This window comes from Heterocephalus glaber, unplaced genomic scaffold (assembly GCF_053883595.1).
Source record: "Heterocephalus glaber isolate CG9 unplaced genomic scaffold, H.glaber_assembly_v1.0 deba00001745, whole genome shotgun sequence".
NCBI lineage: Eukaryota > Metazoa > Chordata > Mammalia > Rodentia > Bathyergidae > Heterocephalus > Heterocephalus glaber.
In genome coordinates this window covers 1336052-1362825 of record NW_028258451.1, presented here as the reverse complement: position 1 = coordinate 1362825, position 26774 = coordinate 1336052, and the positions used below count along the sequence as shown (strand labels likewise).

General features: G+C 46.0%; 1 protein-coding gene and 1 pseudogene across 1 annotated transcript in view; one reads left to right on the top strand and one right to left on the bottom strand.

The window, feature by feature from the left end:
• LOC110346048 (uncharacterized) overlaps positions 1–26774 on the bottom strand; it is a 36055-nt gene that overhangs the window by 5308 nt on the left and 3973 nt on the right. The window contains exons 7-8 of the mRNA XM_087200909.1: positions 12616–26682; positions 2368–2529 (exon numbers count right to left, since the gene is read on the bottom strand). Of these exons, the coding sequence (XP_087057035.1) occupies positions 26516–26682 (167 nt within the window). The 3' untranslated portion in view covers positions 2368–2529; positions 12616–26515. The remainder of the gene's footprint in view (positions 1–2367; positions 2530–12615; positions 26683–26774) is intronic.
• Positions 1357–23016, top strand: LOC147821293 (killer cell immunoglobulin-like receptor 2DS2; annotated as a pseudogene).

Below are 26774 nucleotides of genomic sequence, written 5' to 3'. Positions count from 1 at the left end.
CTCAAAGAATGCAGCTGTTATCCACTGCAGGGGGCACCAAAGGACTGAAACATTGAAAGCCAGAGAGAACCAAAAAGCAGACAAAAAAACTCAAAATGGGCTTCTGTGACAGCCCCCCAACCCCAAACAGAGACTCTTCCTGTGCCCCTCATCCCAGAGCCTCCTCTCCCAGACACCCTGAGCTACTCCTCAGATAAAAGACCCTGATTCTCCCAAAAAGCTAAAAAGCATATACAGGGGAGACAATAAAAGTCTAGCCATCCCCAAGGTTCTGGGCCCCAAGTTCATAAAACAATTCCATCATGGGTCTCACATAGAAAAGACAACATTAAAAATATGACTAAAAAAAAACATGACTAAGCTGACTAATATATGCATGGCAAAAGCATGAGAAAACAATAGCCTTGCTCAGGCCACCTTGGAAGCTGACTGGTCCCCACATGGCCAAAGCTTGAGGATCAATATAGAGTCACAAGGACAACATAAGTGTCTTATCCTCTTTGTTATAAATCTCCCTTGCCTCTTACCCCTACTTGTCAGAAACACTCAGTTGGCCATAGAGACTCTGACAGGCAGACACATCACCACTCAACTGATGGCCTCAACCAAATGCCAGCCTCTGCTCAGCAGGTTTTCCTGAGCTTCCCCTTGTGACAAAAAATTAAAGATAATAATGATGATGATAAGGATGATGCTCTCTATTAAAACTTCTTATAAAAAGCACCAAAGCGGGGGAATGAAGCAGGACTTACAGAAAAACAAGTTCTTCCCAGCCTTGGGCAATCTGCCCCCCAAGTGACCCCTGCTCTCCTGTAGCTGTAACTCCTTGTTCTGGTATAAATTTATCTGTATGTAATTTTATCTTTATGTCCTATAAACAAAGTTTAAGACACTCTGCTCTCATATGACTCATAAGACTCATAAGATTCTTTCAAGGCTAAATTACAAAACTGACTGCTCTTGTCCTGTTCCAGTAAACTCCATGCCATGTCCCTAGAAAGACCAACCCCTTTTGATCAAATACATAGGAACTGAAACTTTTTTTGTTCAATGCTCTTCCTTTGGACAGGAGTCCGTTAGGCTGATGTTCACCTAAAACCTGAAATAAATCCTCCTGATTCCTATTGGTCTCCTCTCTCTGGGAATTCTGCAACCAGTGAAGGGGAGCATTTAGTGCAGGGAAACCACAGCCAGAGCAGGAACACAGACGTGTTTCCTATCTGTCTCCCGCCTGTCCCCCAAGCTCATCCCCAGGACGCTGCCCCAGTGAGCGACACAGTCAGGGCTCAGCGCGTCTCTGCTCAGTGTCACCTGCACCAGGAACCCGCATCTTCCCCAGCATCTCCAGGGCGGGAGATGACGGCCAAGGTGAGGACCACCGAGCTGTGCAGTGGACGGGCTGAGGGAGGAGGAGGCTGTGGGGAGGCCCTGCCAGGAAGGACCGGCCCTTGGGCACTTTGACTTCAAAGGGACCCGTTCAGAAAAGCACCAGGTCTATTTGTTGCTATGACTTGGTTCTCTGTAGGATAAGAATAGATCATGGGCCAAAGATTTAGCTCAGTGGTTCCACTGCCTGCCTCACAAGCCCAAGGTCCCAAGTTCGATCCCCAGTACCAAAAAAAAAAAAGAACAGCTCAGATAGTGGGCAGAGAAGTTCTTGACTGTCCTCCCCACCTTAAGGAAACTACAGCCAGACTCCCGGAGAGTCTGGTGGGGCTACTGATGTGACAATGTCACGACAGGCGGAACCTGGTCTCTAAGTGGCCACACTCTGTTTCTCTATTTGTCCTGTCAAGCCTCATAGACTTGATCATTTACACTCCCCAGAAAAGTGGGAGGAGACTTCATGACACCCACCCTCATTGACCTGCTCTGCCTGGGTGAGACCGGAAGAGGGGAGGGGACGCCCTGCTCTGGGAGGGACCCCGGGACCCCACCCCACAGCCAGCCCCACTCCATCGGGGGAGCAGGGGCTCAGGAGGCTCGGGGAGGAGAGGACCTGCTCAGGCTCCAGGGCCAACCTCTCACAGGGAGCTCTCTTCCAGGGCTGAGTCTGGGCCCCAGGCCCCGAGGGCAGGCAGGTGAGTGTGTCCCCAGCTGTGCCGGTCCCTCCTCCTCCTGGGGACAAGGGGCCACCCCTGGGCAGTGGGGAGGGAGAACAGCAGGTGTGGGCTGGTGCTGGGGAGGTCTGGAGGGTCCTTGGGCTGAGAGCTGGGATCTGAGGGGGGAGGAAGGGCCTGGGCCCCAGCTGTGACTCCCTGCAGGGACCCTCCCCACCCCCAGGCTCTGCTTCCTAGATTCAGCTGTTATGAACAGTGCTGATGTAAACGTGGCTATGCAACTATCACTCCAATATGATGCCTTTACCTTTCAGGAAGACACCCATAACAGGCATAGCTGAGTCAGTGGACCCATACTGACTTCCAGAGTGGATGAACTACTTTGCATTACAATGTAGCAAGTTTCCTCTTTCCTTATAGTCAGCCCGGTGTTTGTTATTGGTTGATTTCTTGATGACAGCCATTCTTTCTGGAAGGAGATGGAATCTCAGTGTTATTTTGACACCCATTTATCTCATAGCCAAAGATGCAGAACATTTTTTCATGTACTTAATGGCCTTTTGTACTTTCTCTGTTGAAGTCTCTATTCATTTCACTTACCCATTTTTCATTGGATTTTTTTTCGGTCTAATATTTTTATTTCTTTTTATGTTTTAAATAATATTCCTCTCTCTAAGGAATGGCTGGCAATTTTTTCCCATTCTGTAGATTGTCTCTTCACTTTTTTCTTATTTCCTTTGTTGTACAGATTTTTTCATTGGATATAATTCCATTTCTTGATTCCCGGAGTTAGTTTTTTCAATTGAGTTTTGATTCAAGACAATCCTAGCCTATACCTATATGCTCAAGTGTTTTTACCTATTTATTTCTTCTAGCAGATGCCATGTTTTTCTTCCTATATTTTGGTCTTGAATACAGATTTATTTTATTTTAGTACAGGATGAGAGACAGATGAAAGATATGGGTCTGTTTATTCTTCTACACGCGGATAAGAGGTTTTTCAGCACCAATTGTTAGAGGCCAATTTTCACAGCACCATTTATTAAAGAGGCTATCTTGCTGGGCAAGTTGACGCACACCTATAATCCCAACACTAGGGAGGCTCAGACAGGAGGATTGCCTAGAGTTTGAGGCCAGCCCAGGCTATATAGTAAATTCAAGGCCACCCTGGAGAGAGAGAGAGAGAGAGAGAGAGAGAGAGAGAGAGAGAGAGAGAGAGAGAAAGGGAGAGAGAGGGAGAGAGAGAGGGAGGGGCAGAGGCGCTATCTTTCCTTCACTGTATGCTTTGACTCCTTTGTCAAAGATAAGGTAACAGAGGGCCAGGGATTTAGCTCAGTGGTTCTGCTGCCTGCCTTGCAAGCATAAGGTCCCAAGATCAATCCCCGGTACCAAAAAAAAAAAAAAAAAAAAAAAAAAAGATAAGGTAACGGAATGTGCTTGGAGTTGCTTCTCCATCCTCTGTTCTGTTCTACTGATCCACATGTCTGTTTTGTGCAGGTATCATGCTGTTTTTATCACTGTAGCTTTATAATATAACTTGAAATATGAGATTGTGATGCCTCCTGCTTTGCTCTTATTACCCAAGGCTGCTTTTACTATTCTGAGTCCCTTCTAGATTCACATGAATTTTAGGATGGTTTTCTCCAATTGTGTGAGGAATGCTGCTGGTATTGTTTCTCAGATTGCTTTATTTTATTTTAGTTTTGCTTAAATTCTTTTATTGGTACATTTTAGGTTTACAATACATTTACATTTATCATTGGGTACTTCTACCTGTACATGACGTATCTTGGTTCTTATTTTTTCCCCATTCCCTGTCCTCCCTTCACCCCCTCCACCCTTCCCTATTTATAAAGACTTTGTTTCCATTTTATCCTCTTCTCATAATTTTTCCTTTCCCTTCTTCCTTTCCCCTTCCCCTCCCACTTCCCTTACCCCTTTGGACCTTTTCTTCCTATTTCAAATTATCAATTATTTGTTTTAATCATTTTAATCCTTATTTACACTTTCACTTTCTCACACCAGAGAAACTATTTGGTATTTACACATGTGTGTCCTATTTATTTAGAGTATGGCCTCAATATGCATCCATTTAGTTATAAATGTCTCTAGTTTCTCGTTCTTTATGGCTGAGTAGTACTCCATTTTATAAAAAAACACATCTTCTTTATTCAGTTTCCAGTTGATGGGCACTTGGGCTGTTTCCAAACTTTGGCTATTAAAAACTGTGCCACTATAAACATAGGTGCCCATATATCACTGTGATATGATTCTTTAATTCTTTTGGGAAGATACCCAGCAGGGGAATAGCTGGGTCAAAGGAGACCTCTAGTCCTAGTTCTTTGAGATATCTCCATACTGATTTCCACAGTGGTTGCACCAGTCTGAACTGCCACCTACAATGGAGAAGGATTCCTTTCTCCCCACCTCCCTGCCAGTATTTGTTATTGGTTGATTTCTTGACAGCAACCATTCTTTCTGGGGTGAGGTGGAATCTCAGTGTTGTTTTCATCTGCATCTCTGGAATGACCAATGATGCTCAACAGTTTTTCATATGTTTATTTCCTTCTTTGTCTGAGAAATGTCTGTTCATTTCAGATGCCCATTTTTGAATTGGGTCTTTAAATTTGGGGGGGGTCTGATTTTTTTCAGTTCTTTAGATATTCTAGATAGTAGTCCTTTGTCTGAGATACAGATGCTAAAATATTTTTCCCACATTCTAGGTTGTCTCTTAGTTCTGCTGTTGGTTTCTCTTGCAGTGCAGAAGCTTTTTAATAAGATGAGATCCCAGTTGTTGATTCTTTGTGCTACTTCCTGTGCTACTGATGTTTTGTTCATAAAGTCTTTTCCTATGCCAATGTCTTCAAGAGTTCTACCTAACTAATCTTCCAGCAAGTTTAGTGTTTCTGTCTTAATATTTAGATCTTTAATCAACTTCGATCTTTGTTTAGTGCATGGTGATAGATATGGGTCTAGTTTTAATCTTTGGCAGGTTGAAATACAGTTTTTCCAAAACCATTTATTAAATAGGCTACCTTGCCTCCAGTGAGGGTGATTGGCCCCTTTGTCAAAGATAAGGTGGCTGAGTGTGTCTGGAGTTGTTTCTGCATCTTCTAACTTATTTCACTGATCCTTGGATCTGTTTCTTTGCCAGTACCATGCTGTTTTTATCACAATAGATTTGTGGTATAGTTTCAAGTTCGGGATTGTGATACCCCTGCCATGTCTCTGTTGCCTAGAATTGCTTTTGCTATTCTAGGTCTCTTCTGGTTCAAATGAATTTTTGGATTGTTTTCTCTAGTTCTGTGAAATATGTTGTTGGGATTTCAATCGGCATTGCATTAAATCTATATAGTAGTTTTAGGAGTATGGCCATTTTCACTATGTTGGTTCATCCTACCTAGGAACAAGGGATGTCTTTCCATTTTCTTGTATCCTCTTCAATCTCTTTTTTCAGAGTGCTGTAGTTTTCTGTGTAGAGGACTTTTGCTTCCTTTGTTAGATTGATTCCTAGATATTTCATTTTTTTGGATGCTATTGTAAAAGGAATTGTTTCCCTAATTTCTCTCTCAGTGAGTCTGTTATTTGTGTACAAGAAGGGTATTGTTTTTTGAGCCAAAGTTAACCTTGTATCCAGCTACTCTATTGAATCTGTCAATTAAGTCTAGAAGTATTTTGGTGGAGTGTTTTGGGTCTTCTATGTAAAGTATCATATTGTCAGCAAATAATGACAGTTTAACTTCTTCCTTTCCTATCTTTATTTCATTTATTTCTTATTTTATTTTATTTATTTTTTTCCCCATTAACTTTATTGGTACATTTTAGGTATAAAATACAGTTACATTCATCATTGGGATCTTGTACCTTTACATGAGTCTCTTGGTTCTTATTTTTTTTCCCCTTCCCTTGCCCTCCCTTCACCCCCTCCACCCTTCCCTATTTGCAAAGACCTTGTTTCCATTTTTTTCCTCTTCTCATATTTTTTCCTTTCCCTTTTTCCCCTTCCCCTACCCCTCCCAATTCCCCTGCTCTTTTAGACCTTTTCTTCCTGTTACACAATATCAGTTATACATTTTTTAAATTACAATATTAAGATCTAGGAGACATTACCACAGATTTTACAGAATTTAAAAGGATATAGAAAGCATATTACAAAAATCTTTTTTGAAATAAATTTGACAACTTCTAAGAAGTACCTTGGAAGACAAATTAATGAAACTAACTCTGGAGGAAATATAAAATTTGAATAGCACCTATTAAAGAAAGTATATTCCTAGCTTGAAAACCTACCTATATGACAACAGCAGGCTCATAAACATTTTAACTGATAAATTATATCAAACAAGTAAAGCAGAAAAAAGAAGGAACACTTCTCCCCTCATTTTAGGAAATCAACATTGTGCTAATCCTAAAACTGGATAAAGATAATAGAAGAAAAAAGTATGACCATAGATAGAAATTTGTTTAACAAAACAAACTATTAGAAGTCAGATCTGTCAGGATGTAGAAAGTGGTTTTGTTATAGGGATGGCAGTGTTGGTTTAGCATTGGAAGATCCACCCCCAAAAGTCATCATTTTAACAGAGGAAAGGAAAAAGCCATATGATCCTGTCAGTAGCTGGAGAAAAAGTATTGGGCTAAATTCTACAGCTGTTCATGATAAAAGCTATCAGGAGACTAGAAGTAGAACAGAAACTTCTCAACAGGTTAAAGACATGTACTCCATACTTTCAGCAAGAACACCTTATATGAATGGAGAAGACACAATGCTTTCTCCTTAAGGTGGGGAACAAGGTCAGATATGCTTACTCTTTATCTGTCCATTAAACTTTGAAACCTAGGCCCCACCAAAATAGTCTGGAAATAAAATGACACAACTAGGATAAGATTGACACGGCAGAAGCAAAATCTTTATATGTAGATGAAATGATCATCTACAGAGAAAATACTAAGAAATATCTAGGAGCCCCTAGAACTTGTACTTGAATTTAGCAGGATTAGAAAACAAAAGGTATATATAAAAATTCAGGTCTGTGTATACTTGCTATAAATGAAGAATTGAATATTGAAATTTAAAAGTTATGTAGGAGTACAAAGGATCTAGAAAAGTTAAAAACAAAAACAAAAACAGTGCTGGAAGACGTTTAGTACCTAATTTTAAGACTTCTTCTAAAGCTACAGTAATCAAGGCAGTGTTGGTGTAAGGAAAGACATATAGATCATTTGAATAAAACAGAGAATCTACAAATAGAACCACACATATATGGTCCACTGAGTTTTGAAAGATTATTTAACATTAGCATTTTATAGAATATAAACTCGATTCAAGAGCCAAGGAAGAGATAGTGTCTTCAGCAAATGGCACTAGAACACCTGTTATACGTATACAAAAAATTAACCTCAACCCTTTATTTCCATACATGAAAATAACTTGAAGGGATCTATGAACCTAAATAAGAAAGCCTTAAAGTATGAAACTTTAAGAAGAAATTATAAGGGAAAATATTTATGAATTCAAGGTAGGCAAGAACTACCTAGGATACAAAAGACATGATGTATAAAAGAAAAAAATTGATAAATGAGATTCCATCAATATTTAGAACTTTAAATGACATCATTAAAATGAAAAGTAGTCCTTAAACAGACCGTATTTCCAATGCATATAACCTATGACCAGAATATATAAAGAACTCTTACAGCTCATTAATAGACAACCCAATTAAAAAGTAGACATAAGATGATAAATAGCCAGTATAGCACAAGGAATGGTGTGTAACTCTAGAATCAGAAAAATACTCATAAGTACAATTATAAGATTGAGTTATACACTCATTAGGGAGATGAAGTTAAAAGTTTTAAATGCCATGTCATGATTTTTTCTTTTTGTTGGATTCTCCCCCTTTGCGTTTAATTTATCATGCCCAGTGGATTCATTCTGCTGGGTTTCCTGGGGTTGTGATCCTCATTGTCTTTTCCTAGGGTATTGTCTAAAAATTTTTGGAGTGCTGGTTTGGTATTCATGAAGTTCCTGAGGTGCTCTTTGTCATGAAAGTATCTTATTTCTCCATCAATTTTGAAAGATAGTTTTGCAGGGTACGTCAATCTGGGTTGGAGGCTGTTTTCCTTTAGGGCTTGAAATACATCACTCCAAGCTCTTCTTGCCTTGAGGGTTTGCATTGAGAAGTCTGCTGTGATTCTGATGGGCTTTCTTTGTATGTGATTTGTTTCTTTTCTCTCACTGCTTGTAGAATTTTGTTCTTCTGTTGGATTTCTGGAATCCTAACTATTATATGCCTATGTGTAGATTTTTTTTTTTATCAAGGCTAGCTGGAGTCCTATATGCCTCACTTATCTGTATGTCAAGTTCTTTTCCCCTCCTTGGGAAGTTTTCTGCCATCACTTCTGTGAACAGTTTTTTTATGTCATCTGCACTCTTTCCTCTTTCTTCATTGACTCCAATCAGTCTTATGTTATTCTTCTTTGCATCGTCTAGCAGCTGCTGGATTGATTTCTCATGTTCCCTTACAATTTTAAAGCAATTTTTGTTTTCCTCCTCACTAATTGCAATATTTTCTTCTATATGTGAAATTCTATCCTCACATTGGTTCATTCTGCTGCACAGACTTTCGATGGAGTTTTTAATCTCTTGGAAATCTGTTTTATGGATTCCATTTGTTTCCTATGTTGGGATTCCATCATGTTCCTCAGATCCTCTATTTTTTTTTAATTTGTGTCCTCTCTAGATTTATTAATCATGTCTTGCACCATGAGCAAAATCTTTGCTGTTATCTGAGTAATTATTTCTGATTTAATTTTTCCCAGATCCTCTTTTGTTGCCAGTTCAGAGAGTCCAGGTGGTTGAGTATCAGATTGTTCCATCTCATTTCCCTTTGGGGTTGCTGTAGGTGACCTGGAAGTCTGTTTTTGAGGCTTGTTTATGTGTTTTCTCATTTCCGTGGGGGGGATGCTTCTGGTGCCCACACAGCTCACCTTCTCTGCCCTAGGAGCTTGGGATGGCAGCAGGGGAGCTTCCTTCCAGGTTCTGGGACCGGCTCAGCTTCTCTGCCCTAGGAGCCTGGGATGGAGGAGGAGAGCTTCCTTCTGGGTGCTGGGACCAGCTCACCTTCTCTGCCCTAGGAGCCTGGGATGGAGGCAGGGAGCTTCCTTCCGGATGCTGGGACTGGCTGAGCTTCTCCGCCCCTCCATTTATTTCTTTCTCTTTTCTAATTGCTGTGGCTAATGTTTCCAGAACTATATTGAAAAGAAGTGGTGATAATGGGCATCTTTGTATTGTTCCTGATTTTAGCATGAAAGTTTTTGGCTTTTGACCATTTAGTATGATGTTGGCTGTTGGTTTTTCACATATAGCCTTAATCAGGTTGAGATAAAGACCTTCTATTCCAGTTTTCTGTAGGGTTTTTTCATGAATGGGTGTGGGATTTTCTCGAATGCTTTTTCTGCATCTATTGAGATGATCATATGGTTTTTATCCTTGCCTCGGGTAATATAGTGCATTACATTTCTTGATTTAAGTATGTTGAACCATCCTTGCATCCCTGGAATAAATCCAACCTGGTCAGGGTGTATGATCTTCTTGATGACCCTCTGTACTCTGTTTGCCAGTATCTTGTTGAAGATTTTTGCATCTATATTCATTAGGGAGATTGACCTGTAGCTCTCTTTTTTGGTTGGGTCTTTCCGTGGTTTTGGAATCAAAGTTACACTTGCTTCCAAGAATGAATTTGGAAGTATTACTTCCCTTTCAAATTCATTCATGAGTTTAAAGAGCAGTTCTAGAATATCGTTGTTGATTTTTTGTCTAGATGATCTGTCTATTTGTGATAAAAGGGTGCTGAGGTCCCCCACTACAATTGTATTAGTGCTTCTTTGGTTTTTCATGTCCATTAATATTTGTTTTGTATAGTTGGGGGCATTCGTATTTGGTGCATATATATTTTGGATTGTCATCTCTTCCTCTTGGACTGTTCCCTTCACAAGGATGTAATGACCATCTTTGTCTCTCTTAATTAGTTTTGGTTTGAAATCTACTTTATCTGCAAGTAAGATTCCTACCCCTGCTTTTTTCTCGGTTCCTGTCACATAGAGAACTGTTTTTCCATGCTTTTACATTCAGTCTATGAATTTCTTTTTGAGTTAGGTGTGTTTCTTCTATACAGCATATTGTTGGATTTTGCTTCTTGATCCATTCTGCCAGTCTATTTCTTTTGATTGGTGAATTGAGGCCATTGACATTGATGGTTATAATTAATAGATATTGACTCATCCTTGTCATGATGTTTTATTGTTGTTGGCTCTTTTATTTTTTATTTTTCCCCCTTTCCCTTTAGTTTCTTGCCTTACCTGGTGGCTTCCCTCTGTTGGGCCTCATGGAGTTGTGACCTTCATTGTCTTTTTTGAGGATATGGTTTAGAATTGTTTGAAGTGCTGGTTTGGTGTTCATGAAATTTCTCAGGTGTTCTTTGTCATGGAAGTATCTAATTTCCCCATCAATTTTGAAAGATAATTTTGCAGGACACAACAGTCTAGGTTGGAAGTTATTTTCTTTTAGGGCTTGAAATACTTCACTCCAGGCTCTCCTTGACTTGAGGGTTTGTGTTGAGGAGTCTGCTGTGATTCTGATGGGCTTTTCTTTGTAGGCAATTGGTTTCTTTTCTCTAACTGCTAGTAGGATTTTCTTATTCTATTGGGTTTCGGGGATCTTGCCCATTATATGTCTAGGTGTAGATTTTTTTTTTAATCGTGGCTAGTTGGAGTTCTATATGCCTCACTTATCTGTATGTCCAATTCTCTATCTCTGTCTGGGAAGTTTTCTACTATTACTTCTGTGAACAGATTTTTTATGTCAATTGTACTTGCTTCTGCTTTTTCGTGGACTCCTATCAGTCTTATGTCATTCTTCTTTGTATCACCTAGCAGCTGCTGGATTTATTTCTCATCGTCCCTTAGCATTTTTAAATCTCTGTTTTCATGGTCATTAACCACAATCCTATCTTCTATAACTGATACTCTATCTTCATATCCCTTAATCTGCTGTGGATACTTTCAATGGAGTTTTTAATCTCCTGGACATCTGTTTGAATCTGTTTCATGGATTCCATTTCTTTCTTACGTCAGGAAATCATGGTTTCCATTTCTTTCTTATGCTTGGCATTCATAGCTTCCAGCATGGTTCTGAGCTCATCTATTTTTTTTATCTCTTTCTGTTCTTGAGCCTCTACTCATGTCTTTCACCCTGCTCACCATCTCTGTAGTTATCTGGGAAATTATTTCTGTTTTGAATTTTTCTAGCGCCTCATTCATCTGTTTTGTTGCTTCCTGTGCTATCAGTTCAGGGTGTCCAGGTGGTTGATTATCAGACTTTTCCACCTCATTTACCCCAGAATTTGCCTTTGGTGGGGTGGAAGTCTGAGTTGGTGCCTTGCTTTAATGTCTTCTCTTTTTTTTTTGGTACTGTCCTTGATTTAATTCCTGGATTGATACTTCAAAATTGCTTATTGTAAGTATCTTTGTTGCTTGTATTTAGAACCATTATGGAATGACTGCTTCACAGAAGTGTCTTCCAGATATATCTGGTCTTTAGGTTTTGAGTCTCTAATGACTCTGAGGCTATCTCATTTTCATTACACCAGGAAGGGCAACTGATTACATCAATCACAACACCTTAGCCCAAGTGATACAATCAGCAACACTATAGCAGCAACCATAGCTTAGAAAATGACAATTTGTGGTAGTTATTACTCTATCACCTTTAACTGTTTGAATTAAATCAAAATCAAAGACCAGCCCAAAGTATGTTCATAGTGAATAAACTCTTCATTATAGCAACTTTACCCTTTGGGATGGGGAGTTAGAAGGAGTTGGGGAGGGAGGGGTAGATAGGTAGAAGGATATGGAATGGTTACCAGTGAGGCCAGAGGACAGAGGTAGAAAATGCAAACTCTAGGAAACTTTTGAAGACAAGAGGAAAAGACAGAAAGAAAGAACAAAGACAAGAACAGAATAACCGAACAGCAACAGGGAGGCTAGAAACTGTATTTACTTTCCTTTAAAACTAATGACAATTGAGAAAAGGAAAAAGAGAAGAAAAGAGAAATGAAGAAATCTGAATTAGGGCCAGAACAGGAACAAAAAGGGAGATGAAGAACAATGTGGGACAGCAAGAGAATGAGTGAAAGAAAGAAAAAAAGGAGAAAAATGAAAATTTGAAAAGAGTAGAAAAATAAAAATTAAAAATAAGAACAAAATAATTTTGAAAATAATAAATAAAAAATAAAAATGAAGGGCCTCCTTCAGGGTGTATCTCTGCTGTCACAATAGACAACGTGAGCAGCAGTGTGCAGATATGAGTCAATGAGTCTCAGCAAGCCAGTAGCAAACCTGTGAGATTCAGGCAGATTTCTGGCTGCAAGTCCCAAGTTGAGCTCCCTGTCCTCCTGCAGGGTTGAACTCTGCAAGGTTCTATTGCAGGTTCCAGCTGCTCTTCCCCTGAAGATAGTCCAGGTTCCAATGGGAGGTAATGATCCCTCCAACTTACCAAGTATGGTGGTCAGGCGTGCCTTTATTGCAGAGATTCACTTCACTTTTCCAGTGGGCTTGTTTTCATCAGTGAGCCTGAGAGAGGCCCTCTCTCTGTTGTTCACTTCTGCTCTATCTTCTGGAGCTCAGGACAAGGGCCTGTATGACCCCCTGTGCCTCTGTGGTGCGGAAGCAGGGAGTGGCACAGCCAGGAGGCAGGGGGTGTGGGGGTGTGGGAGCTGTGCAGCTAAGCTGGTCAGTGGGGTGGGGGGCACGGGGACAGAGCAGGACTCCATGCAGCCGAGGTGCTCACCATCTCAGATTGCTTTAAATCTGTACATCAGTTTTGGAAGCATGGTTGCTTTGACTGTATTGTTTCTGCCTATCTAGGAACGCGGGATAGCTTTCCATTCTTCTGATGTCCTATCCTTCTTTGTGGGTTTCCTCTTCTTGTAAGTGAATTACGTTATGTGGAATTGCTTTCACTGAGCACGAAAGCTGTAAAATACCTAGAAGCGTGAGACTCAGCTTTTCTCACTATGTCAAACACTTGAACGCTTTATTTATACTAAGTAAACGGTAAAATGCAATCATGGGAAAGAGAAATACATCTAATGGTTAAGAAATCTACCTCTTTGTCTCCTCATCCCTCGTGAATGTACAGAGTGACACTGAAGGGTTAACATGTGAGCTGTGAGGCCAACACGAGGACTTTACCCTGCTTTCCTGTGCCCAGAGATCTGACCCTGGTGACCCCTTCACTAGGTTTCTAATAAACAAGGGAATCACAGAATTCTTTGCTCACAATTAATTCCTGAAGACCTCTCTGCAATAACTTCTGGCATTAGCTTTGGAGGACAACCCCCACAGGAGGCCCTGGCTCACAGGTAGACTGAGGGGCTCACGAGGTTCCTGGGGAGAAGATGACCTGCCTGGGCATCGGGACAAATCTCTCCTGGGAGCTTTCTTCTATGGCTGCTTCTGGGCCCATGACCCTAGAGAAACACAGTTAGAGATGTGCAAATTGCAAAAAACCTCTGTCCCAGCCAACCAAGCATAGAGGATACAGTTTGGCTGCCATGAGAGGAGGCACATAAATGCTGAGAAAGCTCCACCCACGAGGCTGAGCCACCACTGCCTAAGACTGATGCTGATGAGACAAAAGAAAGTTCCTCTGCAGGGAGCCTGTCTCTGAGCAGCAAGAGCAGTCCATAGCTGGGGAGTGATTAAGGGACCACCAGGGACATTACAAAGCCAGTGGAGTTCTACCAGCTCTGTTTTCAGACCCCACTGCATGCAGGATGGGCCATGGTGCAACAGGAAACACACGTGGACCCAACCCTGGAGACTCCCTCTCACCACAGGCTCTTTAGCCACTGCTGCAGCTCAAAGTCTGACTGTGAACAGCACAGGGGTCTGGATCTGCCTGTGACACTGAGGTCAGCCCCCTGATGTTCACTTCATGACATGAACCACACCCCACCAGGAGGGGGCAGCAAATCCTCCTTCCTGAGGCTGAAGGCTGGGCGAGGCTGGGCTGGACTCAGCACCACTCTCTGGGGAATCAGAATGTCTCAAGTTTTTTGGCTTTTACTTTGCTTTTTGGTTTTTTTTGTTTTTTTTTTGGTTTTTTGAGACAGGGCCTCACCGTGTACCCCAGGCTAGCCTCCAACTCCTGGGAATTCTGCCTCAGCTTCCCACATGCTGGGATTACAGGCGTGCACCACCACACTCGGCTTGTCTCGGGTTTTTAAACAGAATATCCCATGACTTGTTCTCCGATCATGGGACCCAGGTACCTGTGAAATCAGTGGGACAGAAATTGAGACAGGTGACATTCTGGGGGTGACAGATATAGAGATGGGAACCATGGTCAGGTGTTGCTGGGCTGATAAACATTGCATTGTTCTCTTAGAAATGGATAAAATGGACAACTTGGAGATGACACTGCCAGGCTGGTGCTCTCCTGGGTTGGGTGCTCTTTTTCCAGACACAAAGGGACCTAAACACAGAAATACATAGATGTTGCCAGAATTTTAGAAGTTGTCCCTCCTAAACTCATGCTGTAGCTTGATCTCCCTGTGGTGCTATTAAGAGGTGGGTCCTCCAGAGAAATAATTAACTATGAAAACTCTGTCCCTGCAGATGAGATTAACACAACAGGGCATGAGGCTGAGGGGTCCTCCTTGCCCTTCCACCTTCTGCCGCATGAGCTGCCGTCTTGGATGCAGAGAGCATCGCCATGGCATCAGTCTGAGCTACATAGCGACACCCTGTCTCAAAAGGCCAAAAAGGAAGACAGAGAGAAAGACAATAATGAGTTTGGATTCTTGTGTCAAGAAACAAACATCAGATGAAGTTGTAAGACCCAGAACTTACATGCCTCTTCTTCTGTTTCTCGACTGGAATTTCATTATTCTAGTAGTTGTGTGATCAGTTGAATGGTAATTTTAATAATTAAATTGTCACAGGCCCAATACTAGAATTACTATCAAAGAAAATAATTTTTTAATGAAAATAAATCCACAATGGACATCTTATTGCAAAAAAAAAAAAGAAAATAATTTTTATTTACACAGTTACAAATGTTAAGATTGCTATATGTTAATAATGTCTATTTTTAACTGTGCTAGAAGTTTATTTGAAAAGTGAGGGGTGAAGGGGTAAGGGAGAAACTGGCTCAGCAGAGACACCTTGGGACAAACAAGACAGGAAAGGAGAAGTGCACCTGGGTCTGGGAGACACAGAGTGGGCTCCTGTGAAGAGTCACCATGGCCAATGATGTCTATTTGATATGTTTCACATGAGGAACAGTTGGATCTAAGATTTGAAAAAATCTTACAACAAAATGGATCAAAAACTTTTAATGCAACCACACACACACACACACACACACACACACACACACACACACACAATTTGATCATTCTGCACAAGGAGGATTCGGTCTGAGGCTCCCGTGACCAGCCATGGTAACTGCTGAGAAGAGACAGTGGTCACCTGAACAACTTCCAGGAAGTCATGCCACCCCGCCCCCACCCACATGCAAGGCAAGAAGAGCCCTTGCATGTCTGCTTCTGTTGTTGTGCTCACCATGTAAACCAGGGCCCCTCCCGGCATCCTGTGCACACTGCTGGGCTGCTGCCTCTGTGGGGAGGAGCAGCAGGATGTCACCCTTGGTCCTCAGCCTGCTGTGTCCTGGTGGGTCCTGCTGGGAGTCAGGCTGTGGAGCTCTGCGGTAGGAATGTGGGCTGAGGAGTGGCTCTGCCCGCAGCAGGAAGCCCTGTCTCTAGGGGTGGTGGGCATTGCTGCCCTTCACTGAGCAGGGTCTGGCTGCAGAGGCTAACAGGTCACACAGAAAGGAGGGACAGAGAGCAGACTTCTCAAGGAGCTGCATCACCCATCCTGGAACTTTCCCTACAGGGTTCTTCTTGGTCCAGAGGATCTGGGCACAAACGGGTGAGTCTGTCACCAAAACAGAAGTGTTCCTGTGATGGGAGGGCAGGCAGTACAGGGCTTGGGCTGGAAACTGACTGTGAGAAGGGCTGTGGGTGGATCACTTGTGGCTGGGACAGTGGAGCCCTGCACACATGGCCCTAGTCTGTCCCCAGGACCCTCCCAGCCACTCTGCCCTGGCTGAGCCAAGCCCTTTGAGCACCTGGAGGAGAGTGCAGCACAGAGCTGGTGTCTGGGGAGGTGGTGTCACCTGTGGACTTTGAAGAAAGCAGTGCTGGGGACAGCAGCCCCTCTGAAGGCACAGATGGGGACACACTCTGCAGCATTTCCACCATAGTGGGACCTCCAGAGTGTGGCCACTATTGTCCTATCAAACAGGTAGAAGTGTTGTATGCCAAGACCCCAGGAATTCCAGGATATTCTCATGTGGGCTCAGTTCTTTACTATTTTTCTCATGTCAGCTGGTGTCATTTCATTTGCCTGAAGATATTTGTATTTCATTTTTCATTTCTTTGTTGACCCATTGGGTTTTTTGGGAACATGTTTAGTTTCCACGTACTTGTAAATCTTCCTAAGCATCTTGTTATGGATTTCAAGATCTAGACCACTGTGGTCAGAAAAGATACTTTATGTGATTTTGATTTATATGAATTTGTTGAGACATGTTTTCTGACCTAACATATGATCTCTCCTGGAGAATGTTCATGAGCTTCTTAGAAGAATGTGAATTCTGCAGTAGTTGGATGAAATCTTCCATAGGAGTCTGTTGGGTCCATTTGGTCTACAGGGTGGCTTAAGTTTTGAAGTCCCTCTGCTGCAAGAGGGATGTTAACGTTCCCTAGTATCATCGGAGTGGAGTCCATCTCTTCATTCTGGTCTCTTAATATTTATTTTATATATCCAGGTACTTTGCAAATGGATGAGTCCATATTTACAATATGGTATCCTCTTGCTGGATGGACTCCTTTATCAACATATAATGACCTCCTTTAATTCTCTTTACCCCTTTTGACTTAAAGTCTATTTTGTCCAATATAACAGACTCCTGTATGGTTTCCATCACATGGAATCTCTCTCTCTACCGTTTCACATTCATTCTTTGTGCATCCTTGCAGGTGAGGTGAGTCTCTTGTAGGCAGCATACAGTTGGGTCTTCCTTTTTATTCACTCACCCACTGATTGGAGAATTTAATCCCTTTATATTCAAGGTGATTACTGATGGATAAGGACTTATTACTGCTTTTTATTTTTGTCCAGCTGTTCTATAAATTATTTATTCTTTTCACTGTCCTTGTTTAAATTATTTTCTCTAATAATTTGTTTTGATTCCTTGTTTTGGTTTGGTGTGTTTTTATTGCAGGTTTCTGCTTTATTACCCTGAAGATTTTTTTAAAATCTTACACTATTACTAAAGTGTACTATTAATTAGTCTTACATTATTATTAGTATTGCACTTTTATTTTCAGCTGATAACATCTTAACTTTGATTGCAAAAAAATTCTAAAATTAACTCAACTATCTACCCCCACATGTGGAGTTTTCTATGATTTTTATACTATATATCTCTTAACAAGTTAGTGTAATTCTCATCACTATTATTTGTTTTTACCCTCATGCTAGAGGTATAAGTGATATTCACACTACCATTACAGAAAGAGTGTATTCCAATGTGACTTCACACTTATTTTTCCCAGTAAGTTTTCTACTTTCACATGTTTTTCTGTCACATTCTTTTCTTTTGTATTAGTGCATATTAATTACACAGAATGGTAGGTTTCATTTTTGCTGATTTCTGCATGCATATAACATACTTTAATCATACCCCTATTACTCTTCCTTTCTCCACCCAACTGCACCAATCCACTATCTCTTCTCTGAAAGCCTCCTTTCTACCATCTCATGATAGCTCTTTTAAACATTCTGTTCTATATTCTTCACACAAGAGAAAACACATGCTGTTGGACCTTATGACTCTGGCTTATTTCACTTAACATAACAGTCTCCTGTTTCATCAATCTATGTACAATTAACATGATTTCATTCTCCTGAGGCTGAATATATTTTGTTAGATATATTACATTTTCTTTATCCATCTAGCTGCTTGTAGTTTTGATTTTCATTCCTATAATAGCTTAGATGTTGAGCATTTTTTCATACATTTATGAACTATTTGTACTTCTTCTTTTGAGAAGTGTCTACTCAATTGATGGTGAAGCCCACCCGACCTCCAATGCTGCTTGACAAAGTTCCAGCTGGGGGAAAGAAAGGGTGGAACACATCGCACCCTCATGTTTTATTTTTTCTTGCCATAATGTTTACAATTGTTACTCTGGTCACAGGAGTCATTGTGTTTGTGACTAACAACAAACTCTCCATGAGGCAAATTGGCAATGATATATTGAAATGTGATCTGGCTCACAAGTCCCAAATTCCAGTTTCTCTTAGTTCTATTGCCACATCCACTTCTTTAAAAACCTCTCCTAAAACCCGCTCTGTTTCCCCACTACTATGACTCCCCCTCTTATTGTTGACATTCTATTTACTAAAGGGGTCTTATGAAAAGATTGGAAGGACAGACTTTGGATGTAAGAAATAGTGGAAAATGGGAAATAGAAAGAACGTTAAGACAGGTAAATGCATTAAGGAGACAAGTTACTCAATATTTCTCAAAGTGCTATAAATATCTCCTGCTCATGGACAATGAACCCAAATGACATTTAGTTAAGATGAATAGAGGTAAAGAAAAATAGAGAGCTAATAGCAAACTATATTAACCATTGTGCAGTTTCTCAAGGGCCAGCTGGCGACCACAAGATTGACACTTAGTTGATTAAATCTTGCTTGTACCCACGCTGATATAGAGATTTTGATTAAGTTACTTTCTGTTCTGTTTAGGTGTGGGTTAATAAGGGGACAATTGTAATTTTTAAATATGTATTCATGATGAAACAGCTTAGAGGAATTGTACTTTGTTCAGCAAAAAAATAACCTCTGCTTCAATAGAAATTGCTAAGGCAACTTAAAATGTAAACATGTTCCGCCCAATGCCTCCCAGCTATTGCTTAAAGATACAAAAATAAATCAGACCCTGAGACTTCTCAGAGGGAACCTGAACATTGCTTGCGAAGGTTCTTTTCTCATCGCCGTCCCAGGACATCTCCCCTTCCTAACCTACATCGACATCGACTGCAGCTGGTCTGCGGCAAATTGATTTGCATTTATTGATTGGGTTTTGTTGTTGTTGCTAAGTTTTTTTATTTTTATATTTTCTGGATATTAATCCTCTGTCCAAAGAGTAGCTGGCAGATATTTTCTCCCAGTGTGTAGGCTGTCTCTTCAGGCTGTTACTTCTGTCCTTTGTTGTGCAGCAGCTTAATTACATTTGTCAATGCGTGCTATGATTTCCTGTGCCATCATCTTATTCAGAGACTCAGTTCACTCCTCACAAATCAGACCACAGACCCAGGGGATCTCTGCACACACAGCACTGCACAGGCCTGAAGCAGGGCTCCTGATGGCAGAGACTCACTCCTCTCCTGCTCTCCCACGGCACTCTCAGTGCTGTGGGCCTGGGGCTCTTAGCTCTCCCCTGAAGTCAGTGATCCTCACACCAGTGTGTACACTGTGTGTAGCTGGGTTTCTGGATGGGTGACTGTGAAGCCAGAGAACTCAGGCTCCACACTCTTCCAGGCATCTCTCTCCGCTGGAGTCACCTCATTTGCACAGCCCTTGGCTTCTGCTCCATCCAAGTTGGGCTGTTTGGACAACTGACTCTGCAGGGCCAAAGCTGCTAAGACTCCATCATTCAGTACTTGCTTAAAATTCTCTGGCTATGTGCCTTGTTGTAGAAAGGCATGCCATGTCTGCATGGTAGGTGTCTCCGTGTAGCCCAGCACCCCTGATATGGAAAGGGCCTTGGAACATGAAGAGCAGGAGGAGACTGAGCACAGGGACATGGGGACACCTCATGTTTGACTCTCTAAGCCTGAGCCTCCTCTCCCCAGGAGGTCCTGACAAGCCCTCCCTGTCTGCCCAGCTGGGGCCCATCGTTCCTTAAGGACAGCATGTGGTTCTCAAATGCAACTCTCCTCATGGGTTTGGTACATTCAGGCTCTACAAGGAAGATGGGCTTCATGTCCCAGAGATCCAGGACAGAATGTTCCAAAAGGACTTCCTCTTGGGCCCTGTGATGCCAGCACATGCAGGGACCTACAGATGTTCCACTTCTTTTCTTCACGCTCCTCACAGATTCTTAGCACTCAGTGACGCCCTGGTCCTCATACTTACAGTCAGAGAGCTTGTGTCTGGAGTGGCAGCTCCTGGCAGCTCTTCTTCCCAGAGTTTTCTGGAAGCAGTGTTATTGGGGCCAATGCGGTGATAAGAACCATCTCAGGTGTTTAGGAAAGGAGGACTCAGGACAGGGCACTGGGCACTGTGCTAGGCTGAGCAACTGCTCCACAGTGATGTCCACATCCAGTCCTGGAGCCAGTGAGTATTTGCATCCTATGATGGGAGTAGATGATGGTGGGGAGGAATTTGGATTTTGCTGAGCTGCCCTGGAGGTGGGAGACTTCCTGGGCTTCCAGGTGGGCTCAGTGTGACCACAGGACACACATGAGAGAGGATGAGGGAGGAGAGCGAGGGCCAGAGCAGTGGAGCCCGAGACCCCACCAGCCTCTGAGGCTCTGAAGGTGCAGGAGGGCCTGTGAGCCAAGGGCCAGGAGCCTCTGGAGCTGTGAGAGGAGGGGAGTGTGTTCTCCCCCACAGCCAGGAGTGATGCAGCCCTGCAGACTCCTGAAATGGGCCAGCGCAGCCCATTCCAGGCTGCTGAGTGCACAGCGGGGAGGGAGCCCATCTGTACTGCTTTAAGCAACAACTTGGAGGCAGTTTGTTACAGCAGCGACTGGAAACTCACACAGGCTCCCAGAACCAGGCCAAATTAGGAGGCTGAACATGAGAAGCCCAGCTAGACCCCAAGACCAGGAAGGGCGGGATGCTGAAGCCACCAGCAGGCTGGGAGTGGTGGGGCTCCTGGATCCAGCCTCAGGGGCACCTCGTGGAGGCTGGGACCACAGAGAAAGCACAGACGTGACAGCAGAGCCCGGCAGGAGCAGAACGGGTGACATGAGGAGGACTACGTCACCTGCTTCCTGTACTGTCAGGGATCCCACCTTGTCCACAAGAGCATGGCCTGTGCTGACAGCAGAGGCTGGAAGTGCAGCCCGCCATGGCCCCGGGGAAAAGAGGCAGATGCCAAGGACGGCCCAGGGGTTGTGGACGCTGGCTATAGAGACAGAGAAATGGAGAAAAACAGAGAGGGATGGAGGCAGATGTGGGAAGAGGGGACAGAGACACAGAGATGACCAGGGAGACAGAGTGGAAAGAGAGAGACCTGGGGGCGGGGAAACCCTCGCTCACTCCAGGACCCAGGCAATGGGGCAAGGAGGGGTTGACCCCAAACTCACGATCTGTTTCCAGGGGTCCACAGAAAACCCCTGCTCCTGGTCCAGCCAGGCCCCCTGGTGACATTGGGGGGAAGGTGACCTGCAGTGCCTCTCACAGATGGTTTTTGAGACCTTCATCAGGGTTCTGCACAGAGACGGGAAGCCCAGGACCCCGTGCTCCCACAGGGGAGCCTCAGGATGGGAGCGCCCAGGCCATCTCCCCATGGCCCTGTGACAGCCACCCTGCCGGGACCTACAGCTGCTAGGGTCTCTCGGTCACTCCCCATATGAGTGGTCAGCCCCCAGTGACCCTTGGACCTGGTGATCACAGGGAGAGCGTCCCCGCCTGTCCTGCACCCTCTTCGGGACACAGCAGGTGGTGTAGGAGCAGAGCCCTAGGGGACCGTGAGGAAGACGGCAGTGGGGTCTTTTCGGAGAGAGACAGACTTGGTGAGAGTTTTACCAACAGAGACGACAAAAACGGACACAAAGGTAGAGCGCTGGTCATAACACGAAGCACAGACACGGGGCAGGCACGCAGGTAAAGAGTGAGATGGAGCCACCTCAGATAAACACAGGCAGAGAGGGCACCAACCCACGACGCTGTTCGGAGACCGGGACGGAGCACAAGCCGGGTTTCCCTCCCCTCGCACCGTCTTCTCAACGGGGCGACCAGACGCGTCACGTGTCTGGCCGGAGTTTCAGGGCCCGGCTCAGCTGTCTCGGCGGAGGCCCGTGAAGGCATCCGCATTCCCGCCCGCCTCACTGTATGTGGCACCCGTGGATGCTGCGCTCCTGATGACACCTCTTCCTGCCGCCTGGCCGAGCTGAGATCCCCAGACCCTCGTGTCCCAGATGAAGGAGCAAAGCGAGACTCCTCGTGCTGTGCGTACTCCTAGTCCCCAAAATGGTTTTCAGGCCCATGTTCCCAAGTGACCTCAGACGTTACAGGAGCAGGAGCCAATGAAGAGCAGAGATGGAGACACGCACGCACACGCACGCGCAGATACACGCAGATAAAAAGGGCAGAGTAAGTAAAATCAGAAAAGCAGACAGGAAGAAAGGGAAAGGGGAAGAACGAAAGTAAGAGACGGAAGAGGCCAAGTCACTGGCATAGGGAAGGAAACCTCAGGTCAAGGGTGAAGTTCCCGGCCACAAGCAGCAGCCTCCGAGGCCGCCTCACTGCCCCCAGGTCTGTAGGAGAAGCCTTCCCTCTCTGCCAGCTGGACTTCGTGTCGCGGCCAGAGGAGAGCGGGACCTCGTCCTGCAGCTCCGAGCGCCCCTTTGCCGTGCACCACCTGACCAGGGAGGGCAGCCCCAGGACGCTGGCGCTGCAGCAGAGCCATGACGGCGAGTTCTAGGCCGACTTCCCACTGGAGCCTGGGGCCCACGGGGCCACCTATCGGTCCCACGGTGCTTTCCATGGCTCCCGCCATGAGTGGTCAGCCCAGGGACCCTGTCCACCTCTCAGTCTCACGTCTGCCCCACTTGCTGGGGACCTAACTCAGTCCTACAGCTGAGTCTGCGGAGTGGCCTGCTCAGGATGGAGGGAAGCGAGCCAGGGAAACAGAGGGAGAGGGGCTGGATGTGAGGGAAGGAGCCAAGTGGAAAGGCAGGCAGCACGCCTGCACATCACATCCGCCCCCTGTCCTGCCTGGAGGCCACTCTGGGGGCCACAGACGCAGGGGACGGGGAAGAGGTCAGGAGGACAGAGGAGGACCAGAGGGGAGGGGAGAGTAGAGGCTCCAGCAGCCCCCCGCCCACAGCTCCTCCCTGTGCCTGCTCACCTCTGCCCGCAGAGGCCTCCCCACCAGCCTGTCCTGTGTCTCTTCACACCCTGGTGTCTCCAGGGGAAGTCGCTTCCCCTGAAGACTGGGAGGGCACCCGGGGAGGGACTCCCAAGCCTCAGCTTAGTGGACAAAGCGAGTGTTGGCCGAGGACCAACCTCAAGGGGGTCTGTATGATGAGCTGTGCTGGAAGAATACAGACCAGGTTTAAACTGTAAAAGTTCACTACTGTAAAAGACACATTTCCATTAATGTCCCCCCAAACAATCCCTTAGCTTCAAACACACTCATCCCATCATTCCTGCCACATTCTGCAGCAGTTCTGGAGTCCTCTTTCCTGAGGGTCTCCAGTGGCATTTCCCTGGCTGCCTCGATGTCCTGAATTGACTCGAAACTTTACTTTTCACGGTCATTTTGACTTTGAGGAAGAGCCAGAAGTCACACGGGTGCCGGATCCAGTGACTAAGGTGCATGAGGACACACTGCAATGTTTCACCAGCTGCCTTTCTCTCACACGGCGCTCAGCGGCAGCATTCACCTTATTTTGTGTCTCATCTCGAAGTAAAGACATGAAAAGGACTTTCAGAGCTGCTTCAGGAGGTGCCCAGAGTGCTGGGACGAATGTGTTTAAAGCAAGGGGGCATTCTGAGGGGTTAATGGCAACGTGAGTTTGACTGCAGTAATTCTGAATTTACAGATTCACTGCGCATCACGATGGTGCCTCACACAGGGTGGAACGGGGCAGCCTCAGTCCCCACCCCTCTCCTGTCCTCTTCCCAGGAATCTCTTCAGGCAGCAGCCGGTCACCTGCAGAGCCTGCCCTGCACTGGTGAGTGAAGGGTCCACCTCCCTCCTCCTGGAAACCTGGGGACCTGGAAGCCTTGGGCCCAGCCTAGCCCCGCCCCCTGCTGTGGCCCGGCCCCTGTCTTCCTCCCTCTCCATCCCAGCTCTGCAGAGCAGGAGGGTGGGGCCCTGGGGCTCCTGGGCCTGAATCTCTGCAGCGAGGCCTCCTCCGAGGGACACGGGCCTCACTGGGTCTCAAGAGCTAAAGCCACGGGGTCAGCAAGGCTGTGTCCTTGTGCAGACTCCAGGGACCTCCCTATCTCTCCTTCCCTAACCTCCCGGCGCTTCTTCCTCTCTTTGCTCCTGGGCCCCTCTGTCCTGCAAAGCCACAGAGGATCCCAGTGGTCTCCCACCGCGGCATGCAGACCCTTTGTCCTTAATCCTAGCCCTTCCCGTGGTCTCCTCCTCTTTTAGGGTCTCTGTGGCTGCCCCGGCCCCACCCAGATAATGCAGAATAGTCTCCTGTCTTGGTCTGCTGAGGGCGACCCTAACTCTGTCTGCGGCCGGAGCCTGTTGGTCGTATGCTGTAGCACACACATGCATGGCTGTGGGAGCCGGTCACTGCTCAGCGCTCTCCTGCTGCCACACTCAGGGACAGAAGATCTGGGCCTCTGCTCCTGGGAGGCTGCAGTTGCAGAAGGGCTGAGTGGGCGGGTGGCCAACGGTGAGCAGGCCATGCATGAAGCCTTCACTAAAGGGACAGACGGGGCCTATTGGGCAGCTTAGGGTGAGAGGCCAAGACTTTCTCGGGGACCGGGCAGCGCCTGGGACCTCATGACCCACTCTTGGTGTCAGCGCCTGCACGAAGGCGCCTCCCGGGGTCCTTCCAGGAATCAGCGAGGAGCCGGGCTTCGCTGCGCCCGGGCCTGGGCAGAGCTGCCACGGCTGGGCACGCTCCTCACAGTCGCCCTCCTCGTACTCCTGGCGGTGCCCCGCGCCCTGCCAGGAAGAAGTCTCAGAGTGGCCTCTGGGGGCGCCGCTAGCCGGGGTGGCTGTGATCAGCTCCTTGGGACGCGGGCCTGGAGGGCCCTGGGATGGCGAGGCAGCGTGGCGGAGTCTGCTCTGGGCGCCCAGCTCGCGTCTACCCGAGTGCGAAGTGGGGTGCAGATGCCCCGCGCTCCTCAGTACTGTGTCCCCCTAGGCACACCCAGCAGGGCCCAAGGGCCTGAGGCAGATGCCAAGTGAGGGGGAGTGGGGCACTCACCCCCGCCTGTCAGCCCCGCTCCCTCCCCAGGGCCCGCAGCCTGAGCAGGCACAGGAGGTGACCAGTGCACAACCGCTGAGCTGTGGAAACAGCAGAGAGGTCCATCAGCCAAGGATGGATAAGAACTGACTTGTACACATTCACCATGGAGTACTACTCACCCAGAAAGAATGAAACCCCGACATTTGTAGGAAAGGAGATTGAATTGGAATCCATCACATTATGTGAAATGGGCCACACTGAGAAAGTTAAATGTTGAGTGATTTCTCTTATATCAGAAAACTAAAATAGACATAAATTAAATAATGCAAGGTATGGAAAACTAGGAGGTCCACGTTCAAAGATGGTGGTGGGGAGGCCAAAGCAGGAGGATCACAAGTCCGAGCTCAGCCTAGGAAACTCAGAAGGACCCTGACTCAAAAGAAAAAATAAAACTAAATGACTAGAGATGTAGCTCAGTGCAGAGGCTCTGTTTAGACCTTTCAGGGGGAAAAAAGCTAATGAACAAGTTTTACACTTAAATACACTGAAGTACTTTAAATTTTAACGTCTACTTTCCATCTTAGACTAAACCATGTACTCCTGTGAGATACAGGATACAAATTTTACGAGAAAACAGCATTTTACTGAAACCCGATAACAACTCTTTGAAGAACAGGCCGCCGCATTCTGATCTAAGGAAACCTAGCACACTGCGCACAGGACCGGGTTAAACCCTTTCCCTGGCGCTGCAGACTGGGCCCAGAGCCTCCTCGCTGAGCCACATCCGGCCCTTTTCTTCTGGCTTACTTGAGACAGGATCTTACTTGCTACTTAGCAAGAGTCTGTCCCAGCACAGGAACAAACACGGGGGGCTGGGGATGGAGCACAGTGCAGAGCCGGGGCTCAGTCCTCGGTACCACGCGCGCTCACACCCGCGCGCGCGCGCACCTAAGTAGGAAGGAATCTCCCGTGGCCCTGCTGTTGAAGGAGCGCGACTTCCACGACAGCCCCGAGCGGTGAAAACACGGCGTGCAGGAAGCTGCACAAACACCCCAGCCCGGCAGAGGCTGCGAGGAGGCGCGTGCAGCAGGCCCAGCCCCTTCGCCCGGCCCCAGGACGCCCCCGGGAGCCCACGCGCCCCGCGGATTCCCCGCGGACCCCGCCTCGGCCCCGCGGAGCCCCCAGCAAGGTCAGGCGCGGCCCTTAGGGCCCTTCCCCGCCCGGCTCGGCGCCCCGGCTTCCCCGCGCTACCGCGCTGCGACTCCGTGGGCTCACGCGCGCCCTCTTCCTGCTCAACCGCTCTTCAGCCACGAGGGCCGCCAGGGCCAGCAGCGCCAGGCCGAGCCACAGGAGGTTCTGGGCGGTGAGGCCTCAGAGCAGCGGGCTTGCGGACCGAGCAGAGCCGGTTGAGCGTGGACCCGGCGTCGCCTCCGCCCTCCCGGCCGCCGCCCCGCCAGCCCCG